At 39.1% G+C, this 22,734-nt stretch overlaps 1 protein-coding gene across 1 annotated transcript in view; it reads left to right on the top strand.

The window, feature by feature from the left end:
- The window catches only part of CDH7 (cadherin 7), a 126,710-nt gene that overhangs the window by 85,133 nt on the left and 18,843 nt on the right, over positions 1–22,734 (top strand). The window contains exons 6-7 of the mRNA XM_068993594.1: positions 7,383–7,636; positions 20,422–20,558. Of these exons, the coding sequence (XP_068849695.1) occupies positions 7,383–7,636; positions 20,422–20,558 (391 nt within the window). The remainder of the gene's footprint in view (positions 1–7,382; positions 7,637–20,421; positions 20,559–22,734) is intronic.

Raw genomic sequence — 22,734 nt, 5'->3', positions numbered from 1 at the left:
TCTGCATATAAGTTAAATATAATTATTTGTTAGTTATTAGTTAAATATATTTATTATTATATATAATAGCTTGGAACACACCTTTCCCTTGATGCCTTCTCTGTAAAAAATAACAGTGCACAAATCTGGATATAGGTTTTGTAGTTCACAGACATTTTAAGACAAAAGCTGTGTGTAGTGGTAACAGTCACTTGCAACTGTCAAAGCATACATATCACTGGACAAAGTTAAACATGTAAGGCAGACTTCAAGAATATTGTAGTTAGGGAAGAAAAAGATTACAAAGACTTGAAGAATTTTTAAGGGCTGGAGTATGTGTGTGTAGAATGGGGTGAGTGTAGATCACACTGTATTTGTTTTGCACAAAGGAAATGTACATTTTCTTGTGTTTTCATTATAGCAGGTAGTTTTATAACTTGGCGCAAGACTCCTGCTGAAGGTTTGTTCTAAGAAAAGGGAGGTCAGGAGTAAGGAAACGTCTTGTCTGCATTTGGTCAACCTGAGGGCACAATTCAGGGAAGGGAGAAAGGAAGGCTGCAGTGTAGTTATGCATAATAATGGCATGTTTTGCTTGTGGAAAAGGGAAAAACTTTAGAATTCGTAAACTGTTTACAAAATTAAATGTACAAAATTGCTGAGAAAGCTTTTCCAAGCTAAGTTCCTGAGTAGTAGATTAATTTACAGTCAGATAATCATCAAGGGCAGGTTATGATTGTGGGTTCTTTTTCCATTGGTACAGTCTCATTGAAGCTCATTTACTTAGTAAAAATGATTTATATTGATCAAGAAGTAGGGAGGATATTGAAAACAACAGAGTCTAATGCTTTGATCCAAAGGACAGCTGAAAGTGCCAGAGATAGAAATGCTTTCAAGGATGATGAACGGTCTCTGTGGTTCTGTACAAAATCTGTATTAAACATAAGACTCTAAATATATAGACAGGAATACATGTGTACAATAACACACAGAACAGCCCTGGTGGAACCATGTGATGGTTACAGGAACAGATTGAAGAATTTCCAGAAGGATGTAACTTGGATCAGTTCCTGAAACATCAACAACAGGATTGACCAAAAGTACAAGCCCTAAAAGAAGGCCATTGAGTTTCATGAGAGAGTGTTTGGCTGTAGACCAGAAACCAAGCTATAAAAAGAAGAAAAAAAACTCAGTGCAGAGATTTTATTAAATGAATTCAAGATGCTGTTTTAACTAAGGTTTTACTGTTAAGGAAGCTAACAGTGGCAGGGAGAAACAGATAAGACTCCACTGTTTATGACAGTTAATGATTTTTAATTCAGAAGATGAATATTATAAGCTAATTTTGCCAAAGACATAGGCCTAGGTGTCCTGGGGAAAAACAGAAGGAAAAGACGTAGTCTTTATTTTCCATTTGATTTGCTCATAATCTAGCAGGAAATAATGGCACTAATAATAGTACAGTAGGAACAGCAAATGCTTATGCAGTGATTGCTCTGTGTCCATCACTGTTCTAGATGCTTTACATTGGTTAATAATTTACAGCAACCCTTCTTACTCGGTGAGATAGGCAGCTACCAAGATGTGATGATGTCCTCCAACACAGGGTGCTTATTGCTCTTCGAGTTTGGAGAATGCCTGTCTGTTCTAGCAGAAAGGGAGTGGATGGTGGGCAGACATGGCTTAGAATTTACATCGTGTGTTTGCCCCTGCTGCTACTGCTAAGTCACTTCAGTCGTGTCCTACTCTGTGCGACCCCGTAGACGGCAGCCCACCAGACTACCCCGTCCCTGGGATTCTCCAGGCAAGAACACTGGAGTGGGTTGCCATTACCTTCTCCAATGCATGAAAGTGGAAAGTGAAAGTGAAGTCGCTCAGTCCTGTCCGACCCTCGGCGACCCCATGGACTGTAGCCTTCCAGGCTCCTCCATCCACAGGATTTTCCAGGCAAGAGTACTGGAATGGGTTGCCATTTCCTTCTCTGGTGTCTGCCCCTAAGTACACATATAATCTTGGTCTTTCACTGGAGCTTTTTGCTAGTTTCAATAGTAGTAACTTTTACTTAGTTTCAATAGTATCAACCTTGCATCTTTTAAAATGCACTTTAAAGATGTGCCTGAAACTTTCTGTTTGAAGGTACCTCTCTCTCAATATAAGGAAGTCTTATTATGAGTCTTATTATGGAATCACTCATAAAGAAGATGGGTTTCCCAGGTGGCGCTAGTGGTTAAAGAATCAACCTGCCAATGCACGAGACACAGGATATACAAGTTTGATCCTTAGGTTGGGAAGATCCCATGGAGTTGGAAATGGCACCCTACTCCATCCAGCCATCTAGCGCTCTTGCTTGGAAAATTCCATGGGCAGAGGAGCCTGGAGGGCTACAGGCTATAGTACACATAGACACACACAGACAAACACACACACACAACATCCAAAAGTTTCCCATAAGAGAAATGGCAGACAGAGTTCCATGAGCAGGAGAGAACAGCAGATGATACACACTGGAAACGTACCAAGTGCACTGTATATAGTGAATAATTCCTTTTACTTGGAGTAAAAAGGGTGGGAGGAAGAGGTGTGAACCTCTAGTCTGGAGAGAGAAGCTTATTTGGGGCTTCGTAGACCAGGGATTGGCAAACAGTTGCCTGCTTGGTTCTAGACAATTCAAGAGGTAAGGATAGTTTTATGTTTTCAAATGACTGGAAAAAAGAATCAAAAGAAAAAGGAATGTTGCATGAAATGTGAAAGTTACATAGAATTCAGATTTCAGTGCCTGTAATTGAAGTGTTACTGGCACACAGCCAAGCTAGTTCATTTTCATGTGGCAGAGAAGCTTAGTGCCTGCAAAGTCTAATTATTTACTGTCTGGTCTTTACAGGAAAAGGTTGCTGACCACTGTCTTTATTACGCTTGCTTTTTCATCCCAAAGTTCATCATCTTTTGATGGCAATAAATTTACACACTGCTGTTTCAATGGCAGCCCACTCCAGTGTCCTTGCCTGGAGAATCCCAGGGACAGGGGAGCCTGGTGGGCTGCTGTCTATGGGGTCGCACAGAGTCGGACACGACAGAAGTGACTTAGCAGCAGCATGGCCAGCAAGCAGCTTTCTCTTTCAGTGTCTCTGACATAGATGACACTTGACAGATAAAGCAACCTTTGTATGGCATTGCTTATTTGGGTCTAAGTGATGGAATTTTGAGTTCAGATTCTTAGGAATCCTTCGTATTTCTTGCTCTTTTGGGCTGCAGCTTGAACAGTGTTTTGGTCAAATTTCCAAATATATCTAGTCTCCCGTGGTATGTAGTTTCAAATATTGAATAGACTGTGTTTAAACAGTACCTTTATCTCCTTCCCTTTCCTCTTCTTTCCCTGGTTATTATTTTAATTTTCATTCCCCAAGTATAGCTTTGCTCATGAAGTTTAATCAGTTGCTCAGTTGTGTCTCATTCTTTGTGACCCCATGGACTGCAGCATGCCAGGCTCCTGCTTCCCTGCCCATCACCAACTCCTGGAGCTTACTCAAACTCCTGTCCATCGAGTCTGTGATACCATCCAACCATCTCATCCTCTGTCATCCCCTTCTCCTGCCTTCAATCTTTCCCAGCATCAGAGTCTTTTCAAATGAGTCAGTTCTTCGCATCAGGTAACTGAAGTATTGGAATTTCAGCTTCAGTATCAGTCCTTCTAAAGAATATTCAGGACTGATTTCCTTTAGGATGGACTGGTTTGATCTTGCAGTCCAAGAGTCTTCTCCAACACCACAGTTCAGAAGCATCAATTCTTTGGCACTCAGCTTTCTTTATAGTCCAACTCACACATCCATACGTGACTACTGGAAAAACCATAGCTTTGACTAGATGGACCTTTGTTGGCAAAGTCTAATAGTTATGGGATATATTGCTTATGCACAAATCAATCAGAAGGACAAAGCAGGAATTAACATTTTACTGCAAAAGTCATTTCTTCAATTTGCCATCTATCACACCACACCCCTCTTTGAAAACTGGCTTATTGTGATTTGCTCTGAAAATCATTCTTTGTGTCAATTCCTTCTGTCTGGAATCTTGATTCATGGGCTCTCATAAGAATTCTTTTATGGTTCTATTTTCATAATAGCTTTTAGGCAGCCAATCTTCATGCGTGATCCTGTGTTTCTTTATGACTTGGCAGCATCCAGATGTCTTTACTGCATCTTGTTGCCTTTTAGACACATTAAAAAAAAAAAAAAAAGTTGCCATAAAATAATTGCATTCATTTGTGCAGGAAATGTTAAATTATTCTTTCATGAGTCAGTCAAACTTTTCCTTGAATACAGAAAGACTTGCTGTCCCTTTTGGTAAACCTGCATGAATATCTTAAAAGTTGTGGTTTTGAAGTGATTGAAAAGCAGATGGTAAACAGGCTTTTTTCTTTCTTGTTTTTTTTTTTTTTTTTTCCTAACCTCGTCTTGTCTTACATAGTCACAGAATATATAAAAAATAAGATTTTTCTCGTAACTTACCAGTTTTGTACGGAATGTAAGAACAAGTTGAATAGGTTCATATCTAAGCTATGTGTACGTTGAGAGTGTCTTAAGTAAATGTATTTGGGTAGATAAGAATGCTTTGTTTTATTTTTAGCAGAACCCAAATTAAATATTGGATTGCATGTATGGGCCCAAGAAAATTTTAATGAGGAAGTCGAGTTGCTTGGGCTTCCGTCATATCTCAGTCGGTCAAGAATCTGCCTGCAGTACAGGAGACCCGGGTTCGATTCCTGGGTCAGGAAGCTCCCCTGGAGAAGGAAATGCAACCCACTTCACAGTATTCTTGCCTGGAAAATCCCATGGACAGAGGAACCTGGCAGGTTACAATCCATGGGTTTGCAAGAGTTGGACACGACTTAGCAATTAAACCACCACCGAACCATCAAGTTTCTTAGAAGAGTATTTGCATCACAATGACCTGAAGAACCTTTTAAAAATACATATGTTTGTGACTCATTCTGGATCTGCTGAATCAAAATCTTGGAAGGGGCCAGGAATGTATTAGGAAGTTCTCTGAGTGGTTTTGATTCTCACGTTTGGCTGACAACCATTGGGCTAGAAATATTTTTGGAGAATAGACCAAAAAAATGGTAGCCTCAAAAAATGGTTTCAGTGCTCCGTGGCACGTGGGATCTTACCAGATCAGAGATCGAACCCGTTCTTCCTGGATGGGCAGGCAGATTCTTCACCACTGAGCCACCGAGGAGGTCCCAGCATTGTCATGTGAAACCTCAGAGAAGAATTAGAGTTTGGGTTTCCCATAGTAATTATATGAAGTTTTTCTGGTCAAGAAAAACAATATACCTGGCTATTTCTTCCCCCCATCTTGCACTTCAACCTTCTGGGTTCTCTGGCGCAAAGATTCAGTTCATTTTCAAGGCTCTTGAGGTCTGGATATCTGGATTGTGTCTTTTTCTAATTCATTAAGAATTTATCAACGCTTTTCAATGTATCAAATTCTGAATAGGCACTAAGTATGCTAGTGCTGAAAAAAACAGTCTGGAATTTACAGTCTACTAGATGAGACAGATGTTAAGCAGAAAATTCAATAAATGCTATCTGGCCTAGATATTATAAACCTATTTTTTGTATTGGTTTAAGGTATGTATGTGTTAATATATTTTATGTAAGTGGTATATAAATTTTTATGTCTCATATAGCATATACACATATACATAGAGTGTGTTATTAAGTGTATATATATTTTATAGTTATATATTGCCATCACTTTAATTAGCCTCATATCCTTCTGGAATGAATTGGAATGTATACATACCTGTAAGTGTATGCACACATATGCCCATACACATGACTATGAATTTAGACTATAGTTCCACAGCAATACATTTAGCTAATTTTTCTCACTGCTTTTTAAAATTAAATAACATGTAAAATGACAAATATATTGGTTTTTTTAAGGTTTGTGGATTTTTTCCTCAATTTGGGGTATAGTTGCTTTACAGTACATTATTTTATATATGTGCTGCGATTTCTGTTGCTTTCTTTCTAAAATTTTTGCTTTTATAGCATTAAATGTAACAGTTATTTTGGGACAGTGTTTCAGTGACGAGATAGATCGAAAGTCCCAACAAGCTGGAGCTCTCTATACCTCTCAAAGGAAGGGAAGCACACTATTATCACAGACAGCTTCCACATGTCGGGCATATGATTCTTTTTTTTTTTTCACAGATGGTGCTTTACAAGTACACTTAACTGCCCTTAAAACATTTTTAAAGCTACCATATGGTCTGACTTGGGTCACTGTATCTGAGAAAAATGTTGGCATGTTAATCCTGTTGAAACATTGTAGAAGAGAGATTGTAACTGTCAACCATTTAATAGAGACTGTGTATAGTGATGGTGGAATATTGAGGGAAGAAACAATGGGTGCTCCATCAAGAAGAATCCGCTCTGTACACACTTGTATATTTAAAATGGATCACCAATAGGGACCAAGTGTATAGCACACGGAACTGTACTCTGTTACTTTGCAGCCTGGATGGGAGACGAGTGTAGGGGAGAATGGATACAGGTACACGTATGGCTGAGTCCTTCCAACTGAAACTGTCACAACATTGTTAATTGGTGTACCCGAGTACAAAATAAAAAAGTTAAAAAAGTAAGAATCAGCTATGTTTTCTGGCTGTATAACTACAGTATGCCACTTCTGCTTCCGCTGCATTCGGAACACTTGAAAGTTTAGGACGGTAAGTGTATGTGCTAAGCCGCCTCAGTCTTGTCTGACTCTTTGCAACCCTGTGGACCGTACAGGCTCCTCTGTCCCTGGGATCCTCCAGGCAAGAATACTGGAGTGGTTCCCACCATGCCCTCCTCCAGAGGATCTTCCCGACCCAGGGATTGAACACACATCTCTTATATCTCCTTCACTGAAGGCGGGATCTTTACCACTAGCGCCACCTGGGAAGTCTTAGGATTGTAAAGGAGTCCCCTAAATCAATGAAAATGACCTTGTAAATGAGAAATTCAACTGAAAGTTATCTTTTCCCCCTTTTCAACATGCACTCCTGGATAGTACAGTGAAATTACATGGTTGATGAATACTACCTGGAGGTCCCTGCTGGAAAAGGTTTTTATATCATATCAGTTATTGTTCCAGTAATATTCTAAAGACCTGCATTTACTTATGCAGTGTACTACACAGAGTGGATTAAGTTAGCTCAAAAGCACTTACCATTGTCTGTGAGCCAGAAAGCCACAAGGACTCTGATTGGCATTATTATTTATTGTTTTTGAATGCCGATGGTACATTTTCCTGGTAGAGTCCGTACTGTGCTTATTGACATGCATACGTGAAAAGGCTCTGCTTTTCTGAGTATTTAATGGGCAATTTAATTTTCCTAACAACTTTCTTTACAGGACTTGGATTTTGAAGCCAAAACAAGTTACACGCTACGGATAGAAGCTGCAAACAAAGATGCTGACCCCCGCTTTCTGAGCTTGGGGCCCTTCAGCGACACAACAACCGTGAAGATAATCGTGGAAGACGTGGACGAGCCCCCTGTGTTTTCTGCACCCCTTTACCCCATGGAGGTGTCGGAAGCCACCCAAGTTGGGAATATTATTGGCACCGTAGCAGCTCATGACCCAGATTCTTCCAACAGCCCAGTGAGGTAAGAGCTCATTGCTGTCCTTTTCAATATTTCTGTAACATTGTGCTCTTGTTGACAACTCATGTATGTCTCTACATTATGATGCTTTGGGATCGTGAGTGCTCAGCTGCTTTCTATTGTGTCTGGTTCACTCTTAGCGATCCTATGGACTATAGCCAGCCAGGCTACTCTGTCCATAGCATTCTCCAGGCAAGAATAGTGGAGCAGGTTGCCAGGCCCTCCTTCAGGGGATCTTCCCAGCCCGGGGATTGAAGCCACATTCCCTGTGGCTCCTGCATTGGAGGCAGATTCTTTACCACTGAGCCGCTGGGGAAGCTTTGCGGTTATAGCAAATAGAAACCAGTTATATATACGTATTGAGCCATCATGACAGAAGTGAAACAGGATCAGAACCCCTCAACATTTTACTAATTCCAAAATATGTCACCTGATTATCCAAGGCCATTATTGTGTGGCAATGTTGTATCTTTTTTTTTTTTTTTTTTTTTAACATTTATTTGTTTGCCTCTGGCGGGTCTTAGTTGCGGTATGTGGGATCTTCAGTTGCAGTGTGCGGGATCTTTTAGTTGCAGCATGTGGGATCTAGTTCTCTGACCAGGGATCGAACTTGAGCCTCCTGCAGTGGGAGCATGGTGTCTTAGCCTCTGGACCACCAGGGAAGTCCTGCAATACTGTATCTTTAGGCACCATTGTCATCCACATGCAGAGCTGATGTTGCTCTTCAGCCCATTATTCTGAGCACTTTTTCAGCACAAACTGTGATCAAAGAGAAAGTGATGCGTGTCCTCATTGCAGGATAAATGTTTATGTTAGAAAACTCAGTTTATAAACAATGTAAATTGGGGATTAATTTCTCAACAGATCCTTTTTTATATTGGTCTGTATGGATAGTATGTGTTTGTTAGTCTAATCTACTTAATAAAAATAAAATAATACCTTATTTATATACAAGGACTATTTTAAAATGTTCTTTCAATAGGCCTGTATAGAGAGTAGAAACATTGTTATAACCAACTCTGTGGGACTAACCAAATAATGATATGTAAGCGTTCCAAAATATCACAGCATTACAGTTCACACTTTTTACCTATAGTCTTACAATCTAAGAGCTACATACATATTTTTGTATATGCATGTGTTCATATGTATACATATGATAAAGTATGTTTTTTTCAAGTAAATATTTAATATCTAAGTGATTATATAGAATATACTAGAAATTAGATTGTATTTCATGTCTTAATTTGGGTTCATAACACATTTTTATTTCATGATTTGGATTTTGATTATAAAATCTATAAAGTGGGCTTCCTTGGTAGCTCAGCTGGTAAAGAATCCACCTGCAATGGCAGAGACCCCGGTTCAATTCTTGGGTCGGGGAGATCCCCTGGAGAAGGGATAGGCTACCCACTCTGGTATTCTTGGGCTTCCATTGTGGCTCACCTGGTAAAAAATCCACCTGTAATGCGGGAGACCTGGGTTTAGTCCCTGAGTTGGGAAAATCCCCTGGAGAAGGGAAAGGCTACCCACTCCAATATTCTGGCCTGGAGAATTCTATGGACTATATAGTCCATGGGGCCCCAAAGAGGCAGACACAACTGAGCGACTTGTACTTTAACATTTCACAAAAAGTAGTGAAGGCTTTATATTGAGATATGTTCAACTAACCATCGACTGAACTTCTGGTGTAACTGATATTTAATAATGCTAAGTGCTCTTGAGGTAACTTATGAACGAAGTCTGGACATTGACTGCAGAGTGTCATGAAAAACATCTACACATTAGACAATGATTTTTAGTTAAGAAGAGCTCATAATCCTCTGTCTCCCTAAAATAATAGGTTTAGGCTTATTATTTATATAAGTAAATTATTACACACATTTAATGATATTAAATATCAATTTATCATTTATATACAAATAATAATCAGCATATATAGAGAGAGAGGTTATATGTAATTAGTGCTCTCTTTTCCTTTTGTTTGACATGAATATCATAGTCTAGTAAAGAATTGTATAACTTATTTCAAAAGTTAAGTCATACTCATTTCTTCTCTGTCTATATAACAAATTCAGGCTATGTAGTAGCTGTATTATTTTTAACACAGTGATCATAAACCATTTCTAAGAATATAACCTTCTGTACACTAGAATATTTATGGGTTCCAGATGCACTCAGATGGAATAAGCTGTCTCTTCCCTGTAAAAGTCCAGCCTGTATTGTCAGAAAGTTCCCTGACATAAGTTCAGCTTCATCCACTAAGTCCTCTTAATGTGCACAGACGTGAATCTGGGCTTTGTTATAGCATCACAACACTAGTGGCATACTACTCTTCTTCCCCTATGAGCAAACAACCACAGTACAATCGTAGTCATAGATGAGGTGCTCAGGAGAGCCTGACTTCTGCTTAAACCACTCAATTTAATGGGGAGAAAGAGAGAAGGCTTTCATGAAATTGAGGATTGGAAAAATAGACACAGTAATATACATGATAATTCACTACTTAAGCTAGTGAGAGGATTTAAGAAAATTTTGGTTTACTGGTATTTTATAATTTTTTTCTTTATCCATTTCCTTGTGTATCATTCTGTTAGAGCCTTTCAGAGTAAGTATTTCACTCTTAATAATATTTTATTTGAAAAAACGCAGTATTATATAATAATTTGGGGAAGGAGAAAGGAGAGTAGGACCAAGTGGGTAGTGACTTGAGTTAGAGATGAAATGAATGCCATGTCTGTTCCCTGGGACACAGAGAAAGAAAAGGCCAAAGGGTGAACTCTGCTGAATTTGGAGGTAAAGGCTTCTGTGTCCTCCATCAGCTCGCCAGCACTGTATTTTTACCTCATTTTTAGTTCTTAAAACTAATAAAGGTGATCCTGAAAGTTCAGGTCAGTGCTTCTTACATCCTTTTCTAATCTCTAAATCTCACAAATAAGCATTTTGTTCAAAGTTGAATTAAATGTTATTTTGTGTGTGCCTGTGAATATATCTTTTGCTTTTTGAAAAATAATTTGACTTAGGTTTATGCTCATATTCTTGCAACATTGCGTTGCCTTACTCTCTCTCTTTTTTTTTTTTTTAATAAGGTCAGCACAATCACTCATAGCTTATTTGTTTCTGGACTTCTCTCTCACATATTTCTCTTTCCTGGTCCGTTTATGATAGTCTTTAAGAGGCCAGTCTCCTCATTGTGTAGTTCAGTGAGTTGAGGGGAACTTCCAGAAATAATATTCTCTAGAAAATTGGTTTTCTTCTGCTGTTTGCTGAGTGCCTTTAGGGGATATTTCCATATAACCCAATAAAAAGGAAAAGCAGCACTTTCAGTCCTTGCCCTACCCCAAATATTTTGAACATTAAGGGAGAAAGGGAAAGTAACTGATGCTTTTAAACTGTCAATCATTACTGCAATATTAGGAAGTATTATCCCTGTACATTACTATTATTATAGTTTATTGTTTTCATGCCATTTTTATTTCAAGGTAAGTAAAGTCAATGAAGGGAGACATATTTTACAAGGAAATATATTGGCAATCTACTGAAGATTGTGTTGTATTCATATATTTTCCAAGATATTATAGTAAATATTGCATAGTTGTTTAATGGACATAAACATGTATTTGCATTGGGCGCTCAAGTAACTATCAAAATATAAGCCCTTCTGCACATGTCAGTGGACGAGTAGATTCCACAGTCTGCTGAGATCCTAGGAAAAGTGAATCTCCAGGTTGAGATGGAAGCTGAAGACTCTTACAGTTATGAACTTTGTGCTCCTGTACCTTTAGAGATATTGTAGTTCTCGGAGGAATGGGAAAGCAGGATTTGTTTCCTCATAATTGTTTAACATTAGGCCAGATAATATTTGAATTTTAAAAGAGTATGGGAGAGTGGATAATTAGTGTTTGAATTCATTGACATTCTTTGCAGCATGATACTTAAATCTAGCATATGCTGTTTGTGTTTGGAATATTTTCTGATATATGGGGCAAGAAATTAGAATTCTAAAAAGAAATGCATTCACTTGCCTCCAGCAAGGTAAATGGAGGTCTTCTTCCCATATGATCCATGCCTTACCCAGCATTTTTTTTTTTTTTTTTTTTACTACTCCACTAATGTAGCAACTTAAAGCTCTGCACATCTGCCCTTTCCTTAAAAGAATATCAGGGCATCTATGTTACTACTGAAACCTTACCATTCTAACTGTTTAGAAGTATAATAACAACAGGGTGGAAAACTAAATCAACCCAGAGCCCAGTGATTGGCTAGAGTACAACAGCTTTGTGAATTGGTACGTCTGTTACTGCTTGCACACCATCCAGAGGGCTTACCTGGCCCACCATTGCATGCATACTTTGTTTCTCTTTCCTGATATGAAAACTGAAAGCCAGAACTGGATATTAGGTGATTGAGATTACTTAGGAAAAAAAGAGAAATTTTGAAAACAAAAGTGGGTAATTGAGGGCCAGAATGTTTCTAACTTTTTTTTTTTATGTAGTGTCTTACCATTTCTTGTAAATTTTGACCCCAAGTACCAAATATCAGGCTTTATCTACTGAACTTGGAAAGACTGATTTGTGTTCTGCTGATTCTGATCATTTTTCGGAATAGTAAAAGCTTTGCTTCTGTGTTTCTCATCAGTAAGATGGGAAAAACTGTAAGAGCAGTGTAGTCTCTAGAGGACTATTAATTCTTCATGTCAGCATTCACAGACTGATCAATGAATCACATACATTGATTAAGAACCTGCTTTGTGCATGACATGGAAAAATACAGAAAAAAACTGATGAATAAAACATTTCCTCTGACCTCAAGGAACTTACAATCTGGTTGAAGAAATAAGATTCCATAGAAGTTAAACAGTACATGGTGGGGAAAGTGCCAGAGCTCTCATAGGGCAAATTGTGAGAAAAATACTAATCACTCCAAGTTCACTGGACATGAGACCTCATTTGAAGGATTGATACCCTAAGCTGGACTTTGAGGGGTGGCAGGATTTGGACAAGCCAAAAATATTATGTAAGGTCTGTTTGTGTTTGAGGTATGCATTTGTGTGTGTGCTCAGTTATTCCTGAGTCTTTAGGACCACCCACCAGGCTCCTCTGTCCCTAGGATTCTCCAGGCAAGAATACTGGAGTGGGTTGCCATTCCCTTCTCCAGGGGATCTTCCCAACCCAGGGATCGAACCTGTGTCTCCTTGCATTGGCAGGTGGATTCTTTACCACTGGCCCACCTGGGAAGTCCATGTTTTAGGTAGCTATATTCTTAGAGTCTAATGCTATATTATGAAATGAGCACACTTACTGCGCAGGCAGTTCAGCAAGCCCCAAATCCCTCTGCCTAAACTAGCCAGTGAATTGAAACATGATATTATAAAGATCAGATGCAAAGAAGCGTGATTACGGAGTAATGGATGACAGGGCAGGGGCATGAATGGGGAGATGGGGATTGACATGTGTGCACTAACATGTGTAAAATAGATAGCTAGGGGGATGCTGCTGTACAGCTCAGCTCAGCTCAGCCCTCTGTGATGACCTGGATGGGTGGGATGATGAGTGGGTGGGAGGGGGGTCCAAGAGGAAGAGGGATACACATATACATTTCATTGTACAGCAGATGGGCATAATATTGTAAAGCAACTATACCCCAACTTAAGAGAAAAAGTCCTGGGGATCATTTTTGGCATTTCTAACAATCCAGATACAGAACTAGAGTGGTATTTATGTTCAAGGATCATAATGATACTTACCAGCAGACTCCTTTGGTATTCCCTCCAATGAAAGGTGATAAGATAGTATCAGATATTACAGTGTGTGGTGTGACTAGTCTGAGCACAAGTTGGGTGTTTGAATAATTCACTGTGTATTTTTAGTGGCTTGTATACATGCCTATATTTGTACATATTATTTTAATCTAAATTACATGTGAATTTCTCACAGGATTAAAGGGAAAGTTGAACAGCCAGTCTTTAGAAAAGAGAGGAGGAAGGTTTCTCTATAAATATGAGTAGCAAGAATGTGCGGACAGTCTCTTATGAATGTGACAGAGGATGAAACATTGACCACTTTTTTTCCTTCTCATGGCTCTGTTTAAGAAAGTTTTTATGGGGGCTCCTGTCTTAGGACACATGTCCTCTTACCCGGGAAGTCCTGGGCCTCTTCATTGTGAGTCCCATCAAGGCTGCGTGAGATTGAGAAGGTTGAAATTCCCAAAGGAAAGCTGAGTTACCTTTGTTAGAAAATGGGGATGAGGCTGCAAACAGTGGTGTCACTAAGTACTGAACTCAACAGCTTATCTTGAAGTAATTTATTTCTCATTAAAGCCCTAGAAGGCAAGCATTAACATTTCACTGTTTATAAATAAACATGACTCCAGTCACAGAGTTAGAAAATGTGGTTCTAGGATTTTAGCAGGTTCTGTATCAAAACCTGTACATTGCTGGCAGCTAAACACACACACACACACACACACACACACGCACGCACATGCACACGCAAATTACTTAAGAGATTAAGGTTTCAACTCAAATGATTCAATTATTTCTATTGATCAGGTTTGTCGATGCTTATTTATTATGTTATCTTTTCCACCTGGGAGGTAGCACTGAAGCCTTGGTGTTCATCCAGCCTGCTCACCTGCATACTCCCTTTGTGTCTATCAACATGCATATCAGTAGCTGGCTGACAAGTGTGCTGCTTGTGAACGTGGAGAGGACCATTTTAATCGATCTCCATAGTTTATTGAACAGCAGCACCGATAACTACAGGCATTTTTTAGGATTGATTTTGTTGCAGATGTGCAGAACACTGGGCTATTCAGATAAAGAAGACACAATCCCAGCCCACTTGTTATCTAGCAGGAGGAGAGATCTTAGCGAAAACTTAGAAAAAAATTCCAATGTTAAATCTGGAAATGAGAAATCGTCTTGTAAAATATTCTCATTTTGCAGATAAAGAACACAAATGGTGAATGAAAAGTTCAACTTGGTACTATAAGTTTGTGGCAGGGTCCTGGCTATAAATATTACCTTTTAAATGCCCAGTCTGTGGTTCATGGTGGTATATATAAATAGCACAGAGAGCTTTTAGTGAAATCCCTGAGTCATAAATACCCCAAGCCTTAAAAAGGCGTGATTTCTGAAGTATTGGGTTGGCCCGAAAGTTTGCTTGGGTTTTCCATAACATCTTACAGAAAAACCCGAGTGAACATTTGGCCAGTCCAATAATTGCGATGGCTTGGTGCTTTACTGCCAGAGGACTGTCATCAGGGAATAGTAGGAGTACAATAATTGGAGGGAGGAAAGATCAGAGTGAAAAAGGACCAACACGAGGAAAGGCACCAAAATGGAGATACACGCTATGTTGTCATTTATTCCATTAATACATCAGTGTGACTATCTTAGAATTTTAGAAAGAGCAGTGGGGAAAAATAACGTAAAGCTGAATTCTAGAAATGTAGGTAGCAGAGACTAAAAGCTCATCTATAGGCAATATGGTGAATACTGGAAAAATGGTACAGACAAACACCATTCTAAATCTTGGCTCCATCAGCAATCAGCTTTGAGACTTTAAAGTCCAGTCCTTAACTACAGCAATAATGGTACCTGCTTGCCTTAGAAATTGTGCTCGGCTGGTCGGAACAAAGCTTAACACTAATGACTTATCAATGAGAAGTCTGGTACCAGACAATCAAAGAACGACAAATTGGCAGGATAATGTCGTCAAGGGCTTGGCTTCTTATACCAGGCAGCCATCACCTTCTATTTACAAGATGCTTTGTGGATTGCTCTCTAGTGTGTTCGTATCCCAGGTGAGATAGAGGGGAAGGGTCAAAATCAGATGCCAGGTGAATTAGCAGTTGTCTCCTGTCCTTAAGGGAGTTTTGGAATGATGCTCAACCTGTAAATTTTCTTTTGCATCTCATTTGCTAAGAGTCCATGGAATTCTCCAGGCAAGAATACCGGAGTAGGTAGCTAGCTCTCCCCTTCTCTAGGGGATCTTCCCTACCTAGGGACAGAGCCTGGATCTCTGGCATTGCTGGCAAGTTGGTTACCGTCTGAGCCGTGGGAAGCCCACAGATGTAAGGATACTGCATCTACAGGGAGGCTAGCTAGTGTAGTTTTCCAGCTGGACACGTGCCTGCCTCTGACATAACCAGGTTTCCATGAATAAGAATTAAGGGCAGGTGAACATTAGGCATGCAAGTGAAAGTGTGTTACATGACCTTACATAGCTGTTTGAGGACTAGGAAACAATATATATATTTTAAATTCTTAGTATATTTAGGGGGAGGGACTGTCGGGGGAAAGGTTGATGAATCTGCTTTTGGATATACTGACCTTTAACAGAAGATGTTGCCGGTATTTGGGATAGTTTACGAAATCTCAGGAAAAGGATTGAGACTGGATATTGAGATTCGGAGGCATCTGCATAATAAATACAGAGAGCAGAAACCTTAACTGCTGGTGCTGCAAAAATATGGAAGCGATTTCTTTAATTGGTCCCTCCAACCTACAGTGAAGGAGGTCAAGTATTTTAGGCTGTGATTTATAGAAACTAGAAGGATCATTCTGAGTGTGCAATCACCACTAACTGCGGCAGAAGTTGCATTAAAGATAACTTTGGGTCATGATTAGAGAAACACCAGTCCTTTCCTTTCCTGTTCAGCCTCTAATTGGCAATTGTATTTCTCTGTCCCCAAACCAGTAGATCCGGAGCTACAAAGAGCGTGTGGCTCTGAACTTCTTCAGAGTGTTTTTTTTTCTCTCTTGGCCTCACTCAGGCCTCCCAGACTAATTCAGAGACAATTTGTACCACTCACTCTAAAAAAAGCTATATTTTCTTTATTTCTCCTGGTTAAGAAATTTTTTTTCCCTTTAGGTAACTTTATCATTAACTAATGTCTCATGCAGAAATTTCTGCTTTTTGCATGTCCAGAGGGGCTGGTAGAAACTAGGGACCCCTTTAATGCTGGGGATCCCAAATCCTTGTGATTAAGAAGTACAATAACTGTTCTTTGTTTACTCCTGGTCCTTGCCAGAGTCTTCCATCTCTTCTCAAGTTAATTCCTCTTTCTCTTCCCAGGTATATATAAAGAGAGAATATATTAATAATATGAAATAATGGCATAAACTGGTTTGACTAATGCAACATTTCAGAGACGATCTGGCCTTTCTATGTAACAGAAAATTTATGTCTTTTTTTTTTTTTTTTGCACGCCTCTTGTGTGGAAAGTAGATTCTAAGAATGGAGGTACGCTGATAAAAAGTAGAATAATGAAGAATCTAAGCTCGGATGTGGTAGCTTGGAATGACTGCACTTGAGAGTAGATATTGACAAATTGATGCAGGGACAAGAGAGAGAAACAAATCTATGTTTTTAGCTTGAGCATTCACGTGACAGGTGATGTCATTTTCTCAGGTGGAAAAGAGGGAGGGCGGAGGTGGTGTGGGAGACCTTAGGAGACAGGACAGCAGCCTGAGAATGTCACATTTCCGTTCACATTGTTTATTTATCTGTGCAAGTAATTCAGTAAGTCAGTCTGGTTGGCCCAGGAGATTTTTATGTAAATGTAGGGCTCATCAAAATTATAGAACTGAGTTAATCTACAGGGCCATAGAAGATGGAAGGAAAAAATGTTTTTTTCAAAGAGAAGGGGATCTGTGGGAAAGGTTTGGGGGGAAGTAATTAAAGATTACGGAGGAGAAGGTAAAGCAACTGAGGTCCTGGAAAGGGCCGGCAGTAATGTAGGAGAAAACCAAAGAGTACATGATATTAATAAAGGCAAAAGGAGAATGTGTTTTAAGGAGTTGTCAGTAGTCAATTGTGGGAAACTTGGATGAGATAGAAAGTAAGAAGAGAGAAGGGAACAATAGTTTTGACAGCATGGAGGCCAACAAAGAAACTGACACAAATGGAAGAAATTTGGTTTTTTAAAATGAAAAACACATGTTTTTGATTCCAGTAAAGCTTTATAAATAGAAAAGGATCCGAACCCAAGAAAAAATGTTTTTGAGGTCAGCAGATAGGACAGACAGGTTAAACAGAATGTCTTGATTTGACACGTAGCTGCAATTAATAGATGGTAAGTAGAGGGTATAAGGACATTCAGTTAAAATGCATTTTTCCTCTTGTTTCATGTAGCACAGATCCTGGAGGTGAGGGTGAGTTCCCTTTGTACTGCCATTACCATTGTCAAACTAGTTTTCCTTTCCCTTCCAGACTCTCAACTCTTGGCAGAATGTGTCACCACACTTGACTCAAAACCTTTCCTGTTGCTATCCACCACCAGATATACAGTAATCACACTGATTTGTTGAGTCTTTAGTACTCAGATTATTTTGTCTTTCCCTACCATCACTTTTGGCATGATGATTAGTATCTAGCCTGTCACTTTCTTAGTCTTTTTAACTTTAATGATCTGTTTCTTTGCCCCAGTTTTGTCATAGATGCTTATGAACATACCCTTGTCTTGTTAACTCTGAGCTACTGTGGAAAATCTAATTCAAGCATCTACTCTCTTATCTGCTACTTCCCATTGCAGCAATTCTGGATCCTGGGAAAGTCCTCCTACTTGGTGATGCTGCCATGTCATGTCAATCTGCCTTCTCTTACTTCCTCAGTTCTTTCTTACAAGCTTGGAGACCATGGGTCTTCTTTATCATTCCTCCTATGCAGATGTCTGAATCTACCCTCCTCTTGTTGGATTGTCCATAACTGGCTAAACCCAACCTTCTCCTTTCCTCTTCAAATAAGCAAGACAGACGAATAGGATGACTGTCTTCACATTAAATTAATGGACATAAGTCGCAAAGGAGCAAAATCCACAATGTGTAGCTTATTCCTTTATACTCTCGCTGCTGCTGCTGCTGCTGCTGCTGCTGAGTTGCTTCAGTCGTGGCCAACTCTGTGCGACCACATAGATGACAGCCCACCAGGCTCCCCCGTCCCTGGGATTATCAGGCAAGAGTACTGGGGTGGGGTGCCACTGCCTTCTCCGATACTCTCCCTATATGTATTTTTGGTCTCTTCTAAAAAAAAGCAATTCTCTCTCCTCCTCAAACTACCTTTTCCTTCCTCTCTTAGCTGCTAATCTTGTCTCCTATGCCATCAACAAAACAGACCCCTTAGATAGCTTTCTGGTATTCTGAATACCCAAATACCTGTTGCTGCACAAAGACAGTAATGTTTGCTGGTTTGTGCTCAATTTTTTGGTGACATTTTTTGATGTCTTTCCTTTTTATGTCCCTTGCATCTTGTTATAGAGCAGAGTAGTACTATATGATTCCATTTAATAATCACCAATAAAGTACTCAGGAAACAGAATACTTTATGAAATTGGGTGTGTGTTTATTTGTTCATTCATTTGTTTTTAAATGACAGTCCTTAATCTCACCTAAGTAGAAAGACTGTGAGTGCATTTGAAGCTAGTCATTAATGAGGAAAGGGTGAAATTTGTCTATGGAACAAAAAATAGCATGATTGAATAAGAATGCAAGTAGAGCAGTAGTTTTTCACTGATGTTTGGATAGCAGATATTTTGAGAAAAGGCTTTAACACACCAAAATGTTTATGTAATTTGAGGTATTTTTAAAGATTTTTATTTTATATTGGATTATAGTTGATTTACAGTGTTGTTTCAGGTGTATAGCAAAGTGGTTCAGTTATACGTATATCCACTTTTTTTTTTTTCCTTTGGCTCCTTTTCCCGTGTAGACCATTACAGAGTTTTGAGTAGAGTTCCCTCTGCCATACAGTAGGTCCTTATTAGTTATCCATTTTATAGTATTGTGTATATATCATTCCCAGCGTCTCAATTTATTCCTCCCTGCTTTTCCCCCGGTAACCATAGTTGGTTTTCTACATCTGTGACTCTACCTTCTATTTTATAAAAGCTCATTTGTACTTTTTTAGATTATAAGCTATATCATTTGATATTTGGCTATCTGACTTCACTCAGTACGACACTCTCTAAGGCTCGTCCATGTTGCTGCAAGTGGCATTATTCTGTCCTTTTCTGTGGCTGATTAATACTTTATTGACTGTATGCACCACATCTTTATCCATTCCTCTTTTGATGGACATTTAGGCTGCTTCCATGTCTTGCTGTTGTAAATAGTGCTGCAGTGAATATCGGGTATATGTATCTTATCAAATTACGGTTTTCTCCATATACATGGCCAGGAGTGGGTTCTGTTTTTTATTTAAGAAACCTCTATATTGTTTTCTCTAGTGGTTGTACCAATTTATATTCCCACCAACAGTATACCAGGGCTCCCTTTTCTGCACGGTGCAGGGTTCTGCCTTGAAACATGTCTGTGGTCCCTGAGTAAGAGATAACAAAAGGAAGAAAGGTTACGATCAGGCTGGAGTTACTAAAACACAAGATGTTACTCAGTTTATGTGAATGGGTGAGTCGTCTACATACATGTCATTTTAAAGGGACCTCTAATTGTAAACAGGGATACTAAATATGTTGTAAATGTTTTTTAGGAATCACTGTTTGGAGTTAATAATGGCATATTCAAATCTAGTTTGAAGATAATTTTGCTACTTATATGATTGTTTTTATTTTGTACTGTTGGAGAAAAGCAGAAGTTACTGAGAAGCAGATGATGAATCAACTAGAACCCTGGTGCAGTTTTAAACTAGGCATATTCTATGTTAATGTGACTCCATAGATCATGGAGTCGGCAGAATTTGGTGATTTTTATGTGCAATTAATGAAATAAATAGAGCAAATTATAATCAGACATAAATATTGAAGTGCTTTTTTATTTTTTTAAATATTAGGTATTCAATTGACAGAAACACAGATTTGGAGAGATACTTCAATATCGATGCCAACAGTGGAGTTATTACAACCGCCAAATCTTTGGATCGAGAGACAAACGCTGTTCACAATATCACAGTCCTTGCAATGGAGAGCCGTAAGTTGTAAGGTTTAACATTAAATTAGGATGGAGGACATTGAGAGTGGAGAATGGGCTGCCATGAGTTTATAATTTCAACTTGAATTTTACTAGATACTTGTTTGAATTCAGTAAAATTTTGAAACTCCCTAGTTTCAAGGTGTGCAATATATTTACATTACCTAACTTGGTTTGCTAATACTTAGAAAGTTAATGGAATGAAGTGACCATAAAATGATGGGCCTGATTTACCCACAGACGCTTTCTTCTTGTCTTGTGGTCACAGTTCATGTGCTGCATCTGTGCTGACATGGTTTAGTCCAGTAGCTTACATAAATAGTCAGTTGATCTCTAACCAGACATTCAAGTTTGTGTATTCTCATATTAAACTAATTTTGGTCCTTGATGAGAAAAGCTTTGAGAACAATGCACAATTACATTGTATGCATGTTTATAATATGGTATGTGTGTGTGTATATATATATATATATGTATATATATACACATGCTGCTGCTGCTGCTGCTAAGTCGCTTCAGTCGTGTCTGACTCTGTGCGACCCCATAGATGGCAGCTCACCAGGCTCTGCCGTCCCTGGGATTCTCTAGGCAAGAATACTGGAGTGGGTTGCCATTTCCTTCTCCAATATATATATACACACATACATAGGTAATATGTACATATTATAGACATATTCATACAAAAGGAGCTCTAACATCAGATAATATTTAAATTCATGGCTTCTTCATCACTCTCTGAGTGCATATGACATTTGGGTCAGAATTTCTGTTGCTCCCTTCAAAATCTGCAATGTATGATTCTAGATTTTACATGAAGCATGGTCATTTCCTTATTAGATTTGTGCTTTAGAGGCAGACATTTTTGATTGATTCTAACTGTTCATAATATAAATTTCTTAAGAAAGATGGCATTGGAGTAATAGCTTTAGTCTAAGCACAAGCAGAGATCAGAGGTTGCAGGTTCAATGCCAGCCACCTGCACTAAAGTGAGCATTACAGTGAGGAGTCACGTTTTGTTTTTTAGTGCATACGACACTTGTAATCTCTGAAGTGTGCAATAAATAGCATTATGTCTAGAGAAACAATGTTGACACCTTAAGGAATATTTTAATGCCAAAGACTGCTGTCATCTGAACCTTCAGATGTAAGAATATTAGGAACATCACAGGTCACCATCAGTTCAGTTCAGTCACTCAGTCGTGTCCGACTCTTTACGACCCCATGAACCACAGCACGCCAGGCCTCCCTGTCCATCACCAACTCCTGGAGTTTACCCAAACCCATGTCCATCAAGTTGGTGATGCCATCCAGCCACCTCATCTTCTGTCATCCCCTTTTCCTCCTGCCCTCAATCTTTCCCAGCATCAGGGTCTTTTCAAATGAGTCAGCTCTTCCCATCAGGTGGTCAAAGGATTGCAGTTTCAGCTTCAACATCAGTCCTTCCAATGAACACCCAGGACTGATCTCCTTTAGGATAGACTGGTTGGATGTCCTTGCAGTCCAAGGGACTCTCAAGAGTCTTCTCCAACATCACAGTTCAAAAGCATCAATTCTTCGGCGCTCAGCCTTCTTTATAGTCAACTCTCACATCCACACATGACCACTGGAAAAACCATAGCCTTGACTAGATGGACCTTTGTTGACAAAGTAATGTCTCTGCTTTTGAATATGCTATGTAGGTTGGTCATAACTTTCCTTCCAAGGAGTAAATGTCTTTTAATTTCATGGCTGCAATCACCATCTGCAGTGATTTTGGAGCCCAGAAAAATAAAGTCTGACACTGTTTCCACTGTTTCCCCATTTATCTGCCATGAAGTGATGGGACCAGATGCAATGATCTTAGTTTTCTGAATGTTGAGCTTTACGCCAACTTTTTCACTCCCTTTCACTTTCATCAAGAGGCTCTTTAGTTCTTCACTTTCTGCCATAAGGGTGGTATCATCTGTACCATAACACATAATAAGTTTTGAAATATTTTGAGAATTACCAAAACGTGACAGAGACATGAGGTAGGTGAGCCGGTGTTATTGCAGAAATGGGACTGATGGGCGTGCTTGATGAAGAGTTGGCACACACCTTCAATTTGTAGAACACACAATCTCTGTGAAGCACATTCAAGCAAAGTGCAATAGAATGGGGTGTGCCTGTAAATGAGAAAATCTTTTCCTCTTTACTA

The sequence above is a fragment of the Capricornis sumatraensis genome, chromosome 21, assembly GCF_032405125.1.
Source record: "Capricornis sumatraensis isolate serow.1 chromosome 21, serow.2, whole genome shotgun sequence".
In the NCBI taxonomy this organism is placed as follows: domain Eukaryota; kingdom Metazoa; phylum Chordata; class Mammalia; order Artiodactyla; family Bovidae; genus Capricornis; species Capricornis sumatraensis.
The sequence above is the reverse complement of the archived record's forward strand: the minus strand, read 5'-3'. Positions and strand labels throughout refer to the sequence as shown.